The following is a 10,707-nucleotide window of genomic DNA, read 5'->3' on the forward strand; positions in this document are numbered from 1 at the left end:
AGATAACTGGGGTAAAAAGAGGATAAATACGAGAGAAAAGTAAATTATATTTGTTCGATTGAATGTTGGATAATCTCAATCAGCTATGTCCTTTTATATTTATAGGGAGGGATGGTCTTACCCGTCTTGAGTCGTAATATACCAAAACACATTTCAAATTCGACTCAATCTCTTTCCAAAATCCTGAGCTGATTCGAATCGAAAGTTCCAATTACCCCGATCGGATGTTCCGATCATGTCAGAGAATCCAATTTTCCCAAACATGGGCATCTCGGGTTGACCCAAAAAATCGGAAGTTTCAATTAGAACATTGGAAGTTTCGATATGGCCGGAATATCCGTTTGTTCAAACTATGGAGTTCTCGGGTTGAACAAAAATAATTAACCGGTTGTTCCGATTCTTTAATCAAATGTTCTGATATGACCGGAATATCCAAAATTTTAAAACATCGACCTCTGGGATTGGATTAAATATTTAACCGGATGTTCCGTTAATAACATCGGATGTTCCGATGTGCTGAAACTTACAACTCTGAGACTGAATGGCAGATGTTCCGGTGAGAAAAATTTCTAAACACCGCACTAATTTCTAAGAGCTCTAAAACTCTCTCAAAAACGCCTTAAACTCATCGGATGGTCTGGTGCTTGTGCGGGAGACCTCATCAGACCAATTTTCAGAAGAATCTCTGCAAAATTACCACACTAACCTATTCTACGCATCAGATATTCCAACCATCCCACAGCTTTAGCACCGGAATATCCGGTGTTAAAAAAATTTAGTAGTGCCATTTTTTATAATCAACAGGAGGTGATGCCATGGACAAAATCGGGCCATCGAATTGAAGTCGACGGGACGCGTGCCTTGGTTTTGGAAGCCAACGTTAACGCGTGAGAGTGTGGTGCATGAAATTAAAGTGAAGCCAGTGCATGGTACTACTACTATAGGTAGTACAAGTATTTTGTCTAGCTTGCTTGGTCTTTACGCAGTACTCCACCTCCTGGCATTTTGAGGATTTTGATCAGCAGTCTCAGTCAGCCCCGGCCTCATTAACGAGCTAGCTAGAAAGAGGAGCCAGCTGAGAAATGGTTGCTCGGCTCATTAACGAGCTGTAGGTATTGGTCGATCGCCCAACCATCCGCGGCGATGTGCACCGGTGACCAGATTGGTCCGGTGATGTCCTCAATCTCCTGGAGCAACGACGACGCAGCCGGTGTCGGGGCCCAGCTGTCATGGACGGCGAACGGCCCGCAGTAGTCGACGTTGTCGACGCGCTCGCTAGCACTGCTCCACGTGACGTCCGAGATCGCCGGAGATTCAATCCCGGTAGCGGTAGTGGTGGTAGTAGGACTCGATCCAACCGCAAGAGCGTCGAGCGCGAGATCACGACGAGCCGCCGGCAGGAATGCTGCTGCTGCTGCTGCTGCTGCAATACTATCGCCATCATCTTCAGGTCTCTGCTTGGTGCTAGCACTAGCAGCAAGGACGTCAACGGCGGTTGTCTCGAGGATGACCGGCGCCTCCAGGGAATCGTTGGCCTTGCAGGAGTGCTCCGCCGTGTACACCACAGTGTACTTTGGGGCTCCATTACCGCCGCTGCCGTCGTCGTCGTTGCGCTGCACCGTTCGTTTGGCGGGGCAGCCTTGCTCTGCGCTCCGTGTGCACCTGTAGTAGCTCCTGCACGCACGCATATACGCACGTGTGATTCAAATAACCCAGAGCAGTTTGAAATATTTATTTATCTGGGAATTGAAAAACATTGGCAGCTTCACTAATAATTTTGCAAGCTTAACTGTCTCGATCGACCACTCGTCTTTACATGCGATCGATGCGACAGAAGTGGCCAACGTGTATCACGACCGACAAAAGAGATCCTACCCAGCTAGATCGAGAGGATACGATGACTTAGACCGATCTATTATATATATGGATTATATATGAGAATTATATATGATTTACCTGGGATACATGGCACCTTGGATTTGCTTCTGACCGTACTTCCTCCATTGGTACCCGTCGAAATCGGGCACTGATATTACAAGTGATGTACTACTGCCTGGTTCTTGATTCTTCCTGCCAATTTTATTGACTAAATTAACCAGTATACATGGGTGCGATTTATATATAGCTAAGAAATTGAGGGACAAATCATGTATATTGCTTAATTGGTTCATAAATTTGAAGCGAGAAATTTCAGTACCTCCTTTTTCTGCAATGAGGCCGTGCGTCTGGTCCGGCCGGCGCATCGTGTTGTTCGTCCTTGGCCTTGTCGCCCCGGGCTCTCTTGGCACCCCGCCGGCGCAGCGTCCCGCCGCACGCCGCCGGGCTGGCGTCCGGCAGTCCGCCGGACCCCGTCTTAACCGAGCACTTGTCAACGCTGCCGGCCAGCTTGGCCACAAGATCCGTCGACGGCCTTGTTGCACCGCATCTCGCACTCGGAGACGGCGACAGCAGCTCGCGGAGCTGAGCCACGAGCTCCCGCTCCCGCTCCCGCCCTAGCGTCATCGCCGGCCGCCGCGCTACCTGACTGGAGTTCGTGTGTGCTTAATCTAGCTAGTAGCTAGACGGCTGCTTCTAAAGATGCCAGGCTTCTCTTCGTTGGTGGTTATGGCTCTAGTGCGAGATAGCAGCTCGCTTGTTTATAAAGGCCAGCTGCCGCTCACGCACACGTCGCAACCTTTTCACGGTATGGAACCGTGCATGCCTCCAAACTAGTTTTGCGTGTGAGCCCGGGGATCTTGGATGAATGCTCCTATAATGGTGGTCCACGTGCAAGCAAGCTTGTGTACGTGTTTCACGTGGACCTATATATATGTGCTGTATTTCATGTTAAAACAAAATGTATTCCTACATGCTATGCAATATCACTTTCATACATAGTTTTTTTTTTCTTTTTTGTATGGGACTTCGATATACAGTTAGTTTCATTCTACTACCTGAAATTCATATACAATACACGTGATGTCTATTGAATAAATTAATATAAGATATTCTAGAACGTGTGCAAGAAATCTTCTCCAACTTTGGAAGTGTAACTATTAAATCCAGCCTAAATTTTTTTTTGCTATTCAATCTGTTTTAAAATCATCATTGTTTTTATGAGATAAAAGTCCCAACTTCTTTTACTAATTAAATGTACTTTTGAAGTGAGAAAAACTTTTAGAGATCATGCCGATGTGGCATCGCATATTTCTCAGTGTACGAGGAGTGACCACCGAACTGCATGGAGGTCTCCGATCCTTGTGAGTCACGAGGAGTGTTATGGACGCAGTACCATCGATGGACATTGGGGGTCCAGACTTCAGAGCAACCCAGCTAGTGACCTCATGGCCATGACGTAAGCTAGCCAGGTCAGCTAGAGTACTCCTACAGTCCTACTCTCTATTCACATCATGCATACGGATCGTCCCCACTGTCGGTTAGCTTCGATCGATCGGGCCGCGAGATGGAATCAATGAAACCATCAGATCAGAGCAGCCGCGGCGGAATAATCTACCTGTCTAGTCCACACCTGCATCTGCTACTTCTGCTGGTGTTCACTCTCTAGGTCTGTTTCTCCTCCACGTTGACGAGGGTGATGGTCTGGAGGAAGGCGAAGGTCCATGTGTCTGTCCGAGTAAGGACAGCGACCTTGCGATCGAGCTACATGTGTGTAGCGTCCATGCTTTCTTCCTCTTCTTTTCTTTCGAGTGGAAAGGTATGAGCTGGGCATGACTACTCATGACCTCATCCTCGTGGATCGTCTCGACAGTCAAAGCTTAGGCAACCGCTCTCCTCATTCGGCCAGCTAGTTGTACTAGATTTCCATGGACAACGTCGACGTTGAATGATGGGACGTATTACTCGTGCCTCACGTTGCCCAACACATATATCTTCACTTAATTTTAGGACGAGATATAAAAATAATGAAAATGATGGCGATATTTTGTGGGCACAGTACTTCACGATATACTAGGCTCACACAAGTGTTGATAATTTTCAGAGCTAGATCGAGTCCTCATACTTATTGCAAGTTTTATTCTGAATATATCTCGGTTCACTGCAATAAAAACAGTCATTCGAACCGGATCATCAGTGTCTCCTAGGATAGAACTGGCACTGATGAAGTATCAATACCGGTTCATACCTTCCCGTGCTCGATCAGCGATTGAGAAATCAGCACTCATCCTCAGTATCAGTGCCGGTTCTTGGAACAAACCGGTATTGATTCTTCAGTGCCGCACTATGAGCCGGTACTAATGCGCGATTCCACTACCTCCCCGATGTCGTCGTCCTCGGAGCCTAGCTGTCTCCCCAATGCCAATGTCCTTGTCTCCGAAGCCCCGTCGTCCCGATCCTCATCACCGTCGCCTATGCTGCCTCCTCGCCTCCCTATCCTCGTCACCAATGCCGCCTCCCTGTCCTCGTCACCGATGCCACCTCCCCGCCTTCCTCGTCCTCGTCCCCGTCACCGACATCGCTTCCCCACTGTCCCCAACGTCGGTGAGCGTTGTCACTCCTTTCTCCCTCCCTGTGCATTGTTGCTCTCTGCTTGGCCGACGCACCCGCAGCTGTAGTCACGCCGCCACGCCTGGCTGTGCCGCCACGCCATGGCTGTGCAGCCATAGTCGTAGCCACGCCATCACGTCACCCTAGGGCTGACCTTCAGAGAAGTAAAATATGTTGGTTTACACATGCCTTAGTTTTTGTAGATGTCTCGTGGATCTAGAAGGTATCGTGGATGCATCTGAAGTAGCATCTACATCTCGCTGTGTGATCCTCCCCACCCCCCACCCCCCCACCCCCCCACCCCCCCGCATCCTCCCGACATATTCCTCTACGAACTCGATGCCTCGCCCTCTCCGACGCCCTTAGGGATGATCAGTACTTTGCAGCCCAAGCCCCGCTCGACCCATCCAAGCCCACTTCGGCCCAACTAGTATTGTTCATGTAGGTATAGGTTACTGTTTAGTGGGTCCACCTATGGATCCCACCTGTGCATAGTACAATTTCATAATTTTCTAATTTAATTTTAGATTAAATCTTCCAGGAGTCATAACCTCTCCGTTCTGGCTCCAATTTTGATGATTCTTTTGCCGAAATTCATCTAAATTAGATATCAACCTATCCATCATAATGTGATATATATTAGAGCTCATTTGGTTTTCTATTTGGTGTTATTTGATTCTTCTCTAGTGTCACCGTTATTTATTGTAGCCGCAATTGCAGAACCACCAGAATTTTGCAAGTGCTACGCCGGGAGCATCAGAAGCGAGGAGGATTCTGACTACAACTAAGACTTTGAAGAGAATCTCGGAGAAGGCAAGTCCTATCATATTAAACATATGTTTTCAAATAATCTACATGATCAACTTAAAACTGGATTTATATCGCATGTACTATGTATTGCGCTTTTACAAACTGCTTGTAGTAGTTAATCCTATCAACACTTGTCATACCATAAATGTTATCATCCAAAATACGTATCACCCTAGGATTACCTGTTGTTATATATATTAATGACAGACGACGTCTTGATATCTAGCATACTTAGGATTGAATATGTCTCATCGGAGACATCGCTTTTAAAACATATCTCCTCGGAGATCAGATTTACTGTTATCAATAATAACTCATATACCATGAATTCTGGATAGTTGTGAATTCTGTGATAGTTGTAAAATCCTTGATGTCATGTGGGATATGGAGGGTGATGTGTAAAAATGGGTGAAAACTGTTTTGGTGGGGGTCAGGTGGAGTAGTACTCTGGATGAGGATGCTCCCGAGGGCTTGAATCACCTCTGTGGTGTTCATTGCTAGAAGATACATGCCATGGCCGTATAAGGACTGAGTCATTGCGCCATCATGCTTAGTCACCCCGTGCAACCATGCATCATGAATAGGTAGGACTTGACTTCTCCTTCACTGGACTGAGTTGAACATTATACTAGGAGATTGAGAGCAACGAGCAGTCAAGTGGCCATCTGACCCTCTGTTTGAAGGTTGCTAGTACCAGTCTAGGCTTAAGTACATGGACTCTGGTGCTTAGGGGTAAATCTTGTAGAAAAGCTTGGCAGGAAAGGTGATTAGAGTGTCTCGGTATGATTCGCTCCTCCGCTTGCAACAGTTAAAGGCTGAGCATATTGCATGGGTAAAGCTGTACAATCTCTACAGAGTATAAACCTATTCAAATAGTTATGTCCACAGTCATGGACATGCGACAGGAGTAACAGTTTTGACTAGACTCTAAGTATGTGTGTCTTGATGAGTGAGTGTGTGGACTATATGTCTGTGTGATGAGGTTCTTGGCTCGATTCGTCAGAAGCTGTGTGGTACTAGAGGTACACTAGATGTGATGATAGGGACTGCAGAGTAAGGTGTAGCCCCTCTTAGGACCAAAAAACCTCAGATATAGCTTGTTACCTGGTTTTGAACTACTTAAACTGTTTTAAAGTCAATCATAGATGATACAATTGAATACCTACATAAACTGCTTTCCGCTTAAAACTAAACCATAAAGCCTCATCCTTGAATTACCCCTTTATGCATCTATCAACATCTTAAAGTAGTATAGGGCTTGTTAAGTACCTTCTGTACTCACTCTTGCTATTATTCATATGAGGAAGCTGATGCTGACTTCGCCGGAGGTGAAGGCGGGGATAAAGAGTAGTCTTAGAAGTCACGTTCACACCCTAAGCTGCTTGTGGCTTGAGCTTTTGCTTTTAATTGTGTTTGTTGGCCTCTCGATCAGGTTTGTAATATACAGTATGGATTGTAACTTTTTGTACTCTAAACCTTAGTAATTATGTACGAAGTTTGTCTATGATACTACAACTATTGTACTATGTATATTAGCTACTTGATCTAGGGACGGATATAGAAGACACAGGAGATCCCGTGATAGGGGTCTTATAAAGGAGAAGCCTTACCTAAAGAAAGGCCTCGATCAAAAAATTTGTTGCCGAAACTGGACTTATACCAGACCAAATTCTCAGCCAGGATGACAACATTGCCATTCCAGAGCTTAGATGGCACTTCGAGTTGGGCAAATCGCTGGTCAAACTAGATGTGATGGTCAACCTGTCCTATCAAATATGAAAATTCCATCAATGGTACATGATGGAGACGAAAAAGGGTAGAGAAATGATCGTCACCAGGTACAAAGATGAAGATTTCCACAACGGCCCCGATGCATTGTGGCTACAATTCAAGGAATTTTACAACGTTTACCAGCTAGATGCCCTCGACCAGTCTATCTTGAGTTGCTAGACACTATAAGTGTCTTAGATTTATATTCTTCTACCATTTAATTACATCTCTAACTTATTTCTTATGTAGAATGGAGATACAAAAATGCATAAAAGAGTGCATTGATTAAGTAGGATTCTTTTATCCAACACTTATCAACGAAAAGCTTGTCAAAGAGAAACCACATGAAACTAAGATCTATGCGTGGAAGGCTATGCTCAAGCTACAATACAAGACATACACACTTCTATCCCTGCAACTTTATGTATGTGTTTTCTTACATGCTCGTTCTACTCTTTTATACGTAACTTGATGTTAGGACTTATATATATATATATATATATATATATATATATATATATATATATATATATATATATATATATATATATATATATGCAGGTATAACTGGATCCTCCTTGTCATCCAGCCTGACATGAGTAAGATCGTTGTATTTGACTCACAAAAGAGACCACAAACATAGTTTCAACCTGTAACAGACTTGTTAAACAGGTTAAGTCGATCATTTCATTATTCCCTCTAGTAATCTTCCATTCAATTGAATCTAAGTCTAATAATATTATTCATAATCATGCACAGGGGATTCACAAGATACTGTCAGGACAGTGTTTGATTCTATCAATACCAGAAGACCTTCATTGTCCGAACCAACTTTCCAGTACGTACGTAACATTCATGTCTCAAATTCCTACTAAATGACTACTTGCATGCTGCTAATATTTCATATCTTTTTTTAGTGTAACAGGCAGGAATAAGGCAACAATTTATGTGGCTTCAATATATGTGAGTTCATGCACACATTCACCGGTGACAGGTGCACCAAGATGATGCAGAGGTATGTAAAAACATATTGATGCGAGCTTCTCGGTTTCTACACGTGTTCTGTGGGATTGATTTCTTCAATTCTTCTAATGACAGCTAGTCAAGTTGAACACAAGTAAACTTCTGCAACATCAACTCAACGTCATTCAAGAATAACTTATCGGGTTCATAAATGATGAAGTGATAAGTCCAAAAGACGAGTTTTATGAGCCAGCATATAAAGAGCTTCCTTCGTTGAGTACTCGGGACTTGCCGAGTTCGACAACTTCGAGTAGCAAGAAATGTTGAACTGCTTATTTGTTTTCCTTGCATGAATGTTTCAAGTGAATCGTGCTATTTCAAAAACAAACTGTGAGTTAGAGAGTTATCCGTGAATTAAATGTGATTTGACATGTTCATTGTGTATGTGATTTGTGAAAAAAATGTCCAACCAGTAACATTTGTGAATGACATGTTAATCGTGTATGTATATATGTGATTTGTGAATGAAATATGTTGAACATATATGTGATGAATTGTATATGTATACGCGATGTTTTCTAAATATGTTGTTGCTGACAACAACTGTACTAGGTGGGGTTGGGGTTATCACTACTAGTTCATGTAATGGATCGGTAATGATAATCCAACCATCATTGTTGGTTAATTACGTGAACTAGCAATGCTAGTTGGCTTATCACTACCGGTACATTACATGAACAGGCAGTGATAGTTCGTTTATCACTAATGTTCATTACATGAACCGATAGTGATATGTATAATCACTACAGGTTCCAAAACCGGCAGTAATGATATTTTTGAACCGGCAGTGATAATATTTTCTATAGTAGTGTCACTCTCTACTAAGTGCCTTAAAAGAACTGACCTTCAGTCGCTGGTGGATAGAACTACTAGCAAAATGGCCTCCTAGTAGAGCAAGCTCATCAACCATAGTTGTCGGCTGACCTTAGTTAAGTCCATACTATCGTCCCAACCAATCTACTTCCACATGGCTATTAAGGCCCCTCCTACAACGCTTAGAGAAATTGATGCGACGCTGAGGCATTTTCTTTGGTCGAGCTGCCAACGGATCACAGGAGAAAGTTGCAAGGTAGCTGGGACCGTGTTTGCCATTAAAAAGACAACGGTGATCTCGGTGTTCTCCAACTAGATGCCTTTGCCCGAGCATTGTGCCAATGGTGCCTTTGGCAGGAGTGGAAGTCTCCACACAAGCTCTGGGTGGCTCATACATACCCTATGACAGAACTAACATGCTGCTCTTTGTAGCTGCCACAGAGATTGTGATTGGCAATGACACTTCCATATCCTTCTGGAACTTGGCCTGGGCCGGGGATTGAGACCTAGGGACTTCACCCCACTCATCTTCAATGCGTGCAAGGCTAGGCGTAAGAGTCTGTGTGAAGCTCTACACAACAACTCTTGGATCCAAGACATCGACTTCACCCAAATGACATTCCCTAGTATATTCGTCATGCTTTCTCCCTGTGGAATGTGACTCGCGAGGTTTCCTTGCGGCCACGGGCTTCTGATGATATTTTTTGGAGGATGTCTGCGTCCATGGAGTTCTCTACATCCTCGGTGTGCAGAATGCAATTCTGGGGAAGCACTGACTGCAACTACACCACCATCTTTTGGAAAGCATGGGCGCCACCCAAATATAAGTTCTTTGCTTGGCTAGCAGTCCAGAACAGGCTCTGGACAGCGGATCGCCTGGCAAAGCGAGGATGGACTTCACATCCAGTTTGCAGCCTTTGTTAAAGATTTCCTGAGACCTCTCTTCACCTACTTGTGGATTGTCAGTACACTCGTTGTATCTAGCGCCATATCGCATCTTGGATAGGCCAATCAGCAGTTCACCCAAGTCAATGGTTGCCATCGGACTCCGTGCATCAATGGTGGTCGGCAATGGCTAATGCACGTAACACCCCGTGAAAAGGACGAGATTTAGAAAGAACGCAATCGGTGCATTTTTTACCACAAGGAGATGGCCTCGGCTCAAGCCATCCACCTTATCAAGGACGAGGCCTTTCTTCGGGCTTTTGCAGGAGCGTGCCACCTTAGGCGCCTGTTAGCAAGGGAATAAGCTTTTTTTTTTTTGTTTGGGACGCTTCCCGGTTACCCCAATTCACGCTTTGTACTGGGATTATTTAAAAATTTTGCCTATCAAGCCTCTTCTTATTAATATAACGGACAACTCCTCTTCCGATTCGTTTTAAATATATATATATACAATCATTTCAAACTCACATTCGGCTAACGAAAGCGCCGCCATCTGAACTGATATATCGAGGGAGGCGACTCTGTCGTGCAGTGCATGCATCTGAACTGATCCAACCAAGCTACTGAGGAAACTAAGCTTCTTGCCGCTTGCCGGCCACGTCCAATCCACCATTCGTCTCTATCAGCTCACAAGGCCAGCTGTTCAGTTTTACTATGTGAGCTAATATTACTATGTTCAGATTAGATTAAGACTCATGTTGGCCATAGGTAAGCGCTTTCGTACAAATGAACCAATTTGTTGGCGCACGAGATCGTAAACCAAACATTGCAATTGAATATATAGTATAACAACGAAACATTGGAACTGAATGTCCTCTCCTATAAACAAAAAGTACATACCCAGATGTACATTCACTTGCC

The 10,707-nt window shown here is 44.3% G+C and overlaps 1 protein-coding gene across 1 annotated transcript; it reads right to left on the reverse strand.

The window, feature by feature from the left end:
- Nucleotides 1-816: 816 nt before the first annotated feature.
- LOC133886072 (transcription factor WRKY45-1-like) lies at nucleotides 817-2,648 on the reverse strand. The gene is made up of 3 exons (XM_062325802.1): nucleotides 2,198-2,648; nucleotides 1,957-2,070; nucleotides 817-1,674 (listed from the first exon to the last, which is right to left on the reverse strand). Exons 1-3 carry the CDS (start codon nucleotides 2,500-2,502, stop codon nucleotides 1,059-1,061), a joined length of 1,035 nt encoding a protein of 344 aa, XP_062181786.1. The 5' UTR covers nucleotides 2,503-2,648; the 3' UTR covers nucleotides 817-1,058.
- Between the last annotated feature and the right edge of the window lie 8,059 nt (nucleotides 2,649-10,707).

The sequence above is a fragment of the Phragmites australis genome, chromosome 12 (assembly GCF_958298935.1).
Source record: "Phragmites australis chromosome 12, lpPhrAust1.1, whole genome shotgun sequence".
Taxonomy (NCBI): Eukaryota; Viridiplantae; Streptophyta; class Magnoliopsida; order Poales; family Poaceae; genus Phragmites; species Phragmites australis.